At 33.8% G+C, this 4,997-nt stretch overlaps 1 protein-coding gene across 1 annotated transcript; it reads left to right on the top strand.

The window, feature by feature from the left end:
* The first annotated feature begins 1,686 nt into the window (after positions 1 to 1,686).
* LOC141700856 (AT-hook motif nuclear-localized protein 24-like) lies at positions 1,687 to 2,340 on the top strand. The gene has a single exon (XM_074504535.1). It carries the CDS (start codon positions 1,687 to 1,689, stop codon positions 2,338 to 2,340), a length of 654 nt encoding a protein of 217 aa, XP_074360636.1.
* Positions 2,341 to 4,997: the final 2,657 nt, after the last annotated feature.

Below are 4,997 nucleotides of genomic sequence, written 5' to 3'. Positions count from 1 at the left end.
TAATTTTTTTATATTACATTTAAATATCTCATTTATTAACCTTAAATTCTAATATTTAGAGTATTAAATTGACAATTAACAAATTATTGATTGTTATTCAGGGTATCAAATTGACAACTAATAAAATATATCGTATTCAACTTCTAAAGTTCTAATAATGTAATATATATTTGAGAATTATTAAAAATTTTATATAGAAAATGAATTTTATCAAAAAGCTCAAATTTTTATCCCGCCCGAATCATGCTTCTTTTAATCTGGACTACTATCCAATTTTTTCAATACCGGACTTTTACACGAATTTTTAGGGTCGGACTTTTAAATAAAAAAAGACTCTTTGAAGGTCTGTATCTCGGGACGAGCCAGCCCGTACTTTTTTGGATTGGATCCGACTTGGTCTCAGATTTTGAATTTTTTGAATAGCCCCGCTCTCATCTACACTTCACTTTATTTTTCGACAACTAACCAAGGTAGATCATAAATCAATAGAGTTAACAAGTATTAAAGATGGTTTTTAATCCATTAATTGATATTTTTATATTATAATTTCCGAAAAACCTACAAATTTATTTTATTTTCACCATTCTATAATATGAAACCTTCATATTTTATTTTCTATCTAGGCGTTAGTGACTTAATCTTTTGTATCCTTCTTATAGAAAATTCATCGAAAATTCATCAATGATGGTATTTTTGTATCGTTTTCGTATGATTTCGACCAACAATCTTTTATCCTAACATTTATAGAAAATATTATTAGAATTGATCATTCAACTACAAACAATTGTAAAAGAAATGTAGTTACTTTTGCAATTATATTATATTTTGAGGGAGTGTAAGATATCTAAAAAATTATAAACTTTTCCTCTATTGAGTATGTTTATGTAGTAATTATCGTTTAAACAGTTGAAAATATTAATAAAAGACGGATCAAATAACACACAAAAATTAGAATATTATTAGATATCAGCTCACCTAAAATCTGAAGATATTAGAAAAATACCCCAACTGAATCTTATAATATTATTTTAATACTCCCCTAACTCAAAAGTAAGGAGTCGAACTTAGTCTGACTAAGCTATGATAGATCATTAAGTAACCAGTTCATCTGAAAGTTTAAGGTGGCAGAGGAAGTTCTCAACTAAATCTCATAATATTACGATAATAATGCACCAAAAAATACTGATATGAGCACGGAAAACAATGAAGAGAAATAGTAAATTAATAATTAAATTTTACAGACCATAATGTTTAAATATGTTTTCGATTTTGCAATCAAAATAATTTAATATTTAAAATTCGTGCCTAATATTTTTGTCGATGACATCTATTGGTAAATAAACGTTGTATATTTGTTTAATATTTTGATTCTAGTTTTAGAAATTCATCTGTAATCGTATATTGGTATAACGCTTTTTTATGAGACGAATCAAATATTAACAACTTTTTGGCCTCTCAATTTTAGAAAATATGATAAGGATTGATTATTCAATTCAAATTCCTGGAAAAGAAAAATAATACTTTTTCCAACTGTATATAATCTTTGTATTTCTTGAGAGAGCACGTCAAATTCAATTATAAAAAGGACTATAACCCACAACTCTAATCACATTTCACCCAATATTATATATCTTTGCTTAACCTTCAAAAGATGAATCACAAGTATCATTTTCTTTCTCAAATTCTATGAATTACTCTTCACTTGCTCTTCAAATCCCAAATTCAATGGGCTACACTAATCCTACTATAATTAACAGCGAAGAACACCACTCTCAACCATTGCCAAACACTCGAATGTCTAATCCAGGAGTTGGTAATGATATAAATAATATGGGCCAGTCTGGTGAAAACGATATTGTGGCGTCTGGTGGTCATTTTTCATTCTCCAGGCCACGAGGACGTCCTCGTGGTTCAAAAAACAAGGTGAAAGAAAACACCATCGAAATGACTTCGGAAATGAAGTCTATTGTTCTTGAAATCCCGCCTGGGAAAGATGTCATTGAATGGCTGAAACAGTTTGCTCATTCAAGAAATATTTTTATGAATGTTCTGGGTGGTTCAGGAATGATTACAGATGCTTCCATAAGCCTCATCTCATCAGTACATCCAACAATATTTTCTGAGAGACTTTGCTTACTTTCTTTGACAGGGCCTGTAGGAAAAATATCTCCTTCGGAACCATCTGGTTCTTGCACTTTGAACGCTATATTTGCTAGGACGAATGGCGATGTCATTGGTGGGACGCTTTGGAGGCTTGTTACCTTTGGAACGATGCATGTGACTGCTCTTATTTCCAAAAATCCAGATGTCTTGGTTGTTTGTCATGCGAATATAGCTTAAGGATGCTTAAAGATTGAAGATTTAGAGAAAGCGTTATTCTCTATTTATTTTCTTTATTTTTCAATAAATTTTTCAATAAAAGGATGTAGTGGCCCGACTATTTTTAGTTAGAATTCTACTACAATCTAGTCGTTTACATTTTACTTCTGTAATTTTCATATTTTCAATTTGGAGAACTTTGTTCGAGAGATTTAAGACTCTATAATCTATTTGATTCGACTTTATTTAGTATTTTTTATAGTATGTTCGAGAGAAAGATTCTGATGGCTTCAAGTCTTGCAACTGGAGCAAATGTCTCATCAAAATCTATTCCCTCTTGTTGAGAATAGCCCTTGGCAACCAATCTGGCTTTATTCCTTATGACAATGCCATTTTCATCCATCTTGTTTCTGAATACCCATTTTGTATCAATAGAGCTCTTGTTCTTTGGCTTGGGTACCAGCTTCCATACCTTGTTCCTCTCAAATTGGTTTAGCTCCTCTTGCATTGATAAAATCCAATCTGGATCCAGTAGAGCTTCTTCCACTCTCTTAGGTTCCTCCTGTGATAGAAAACTACTATATAGATATTCATCTTGAGTAGCCCTTCTAGTTTGCACTTTAGATGTTGCATCACCAATGATCAATTCAAAAGGGTGATTCTTGGTCCATTTCCTTTGAGGTGGTAAATTAGCTCTAGATGAGGTTGCCTCAGTATTGTCATGATGTGAGATAGAGTGTTAATTGGCTGAAACTCCCCTTGAGTTATTGATCCTTTGAAAGGAACTGGGAGTTCTATCAACTGATGAAGTGAATTGATTATCTGTTGATAGACTATGATCAACGGATGCTTCATTATGTAATTCAACGGATGATGCACTTTGTCTTTCAACGGATGCTGCATTACTTCTTTCAACGGATGCTGAATTGTGACTTTCAACTGATGCAGCACTTTGTGCATTATCCAAAAGCAGATTTTGAATTCTTTTCGAGGTGCCTTCTCCATCATTCTCATCTTCACTATCATCACAATATATCTCAATGTTATCAAATTTGAGTCATTCATGATGTCCCTCATCTGTTAGTCCATCAATCTTTTTATCATCAAACACAACATGCACAGATTCCATGACAATGTTGGTTCTTAGATTGTAGACCCTATATGATTTTCCAGCAGAATAACCAACCAATATTCCTTCATCAGCCTTTGCATCAAACTTCCCTTTGTGATCAGGTTGATTCCTTAGAATGTAGCATTTGCAACCAAAGACATGAAGAAAGTTTAAAGTTGGTTTTCTTCTCTTGAACAATTGATAGGGAGTCATGTCTTTTGCCAGATTGATTAGAGAAATATTCTGAGTGTAACATGCATAGTTAACAGCCTCATCCCAAAAGTATGTTGGGAGTTTTGACTCTTCAACCATTGTTCTTGCAGCTTCGATTAGTGATCTATTCTTTCTTTCCACTACACCATTCTGTTGTGGAGTCCTTGGAGCTGAGAACTCATGCATTATCCCATTTTCTTCACAGAACAACCTCATGGTAGAATTCCTGAACTCAGTTCCATTGTCACTCCTGATATTCCTTACTTTGAAATCTGGATGATTGTTGACTTGCTTGATATGATTGATGATGATTTCACTAGCTTCATCCTTTGATCCAAGAAAGTAGGTACATGAAAACTTGGAGAAATCATCTACAATCACTAGGCAATATCTTTTCCTTGAAATTGACAATACATTGACTGGTCCAAAAAGATCCATGTGTAGCAGTTGTAATGGTTCATCAATTGCTGATTCAAGCTTCTTACTGAATGATGCTCTCTTTTACTTTCCTTTCTGACAAGCATCACACAGTCCATCCCTTGAGAATTCCACTAGAGGCATTCCTCTAACTAAGTCCTTTTTGACTAGATCATTCATTGTCTTGAAATTCAAATGAGACAGCTTCTTGTGCCATAGCCAACTTTCATCTGGACTTGCTTTGCTGAGAAGACAAGTAATTGATTCTGCATCTGTAGAGTTGAAGTCAGCCAAGCACACATTCCCTTTTCTAACTCCATTTAGAACCACTTTGTTGTCCTTCTTACTTGTAATAACACAGGCTTCAGAATTGAAGGAAACAATATTCCCTCTATCACACAGTTGACTGATACTCAATAGATTATGTTTGAGACCATCAACTAATGCAACTTCATCAATGATGACATTTTCTTTTGAAATCAAGCCATATCCCATACTGAACCCTTTGCTGTCATCTCCAAAGGTTATGCTAGGGCCAGCTCTCTCCTTGAACTGTGTGAGCAGGGTGAAATCTCTTGTCATGTGCCTTGAACAACCATTGTCCAAGTACCATATATTCCTTTTTTTTTCCCTGCACACAACAAAATCAATCAAGTTGATTTTGGTACCCAAGTTTCCTTGGGTCCAGCCTTGTTAGTCTTTTTCCTAGACTTCATACCTCCAGCATCTTTTGACTTAGGTAACTTTGGATCAACCTTGCTCTCAGATGTAGTTGGTTGAAGTGTAGGGTTAGTCACAGAATTATTTAGCTTATTTGGTTGAATTTGATAAGGCATGGATTGTGCAAACACATTATTCCACATAGGCATGTTGTATGGCATTTGAGGCATACTGAATACAACAAAATAAGAATTATTAACATATGGCATGTTTGCAA

Source organism: Apium graveolens, unplaced genomic scaffold, assembly GCF_009905375.1.
Source record: "Apium graveolens cultivar Ventura unplaced genomic scaffold, ASM990537v1 ctg2986, whole genome shotgun sequence".
NCBI lineage: Eukaryota > Viridiplantae > Streptophyta > Magnoliopsida > Apiales > Apiaceae > Apium > Apium graveolens.
Note: the sequence above shows the minus strand (reverse complement) of the source record. Positions and strands in the feature narration are given on the sequence as shown.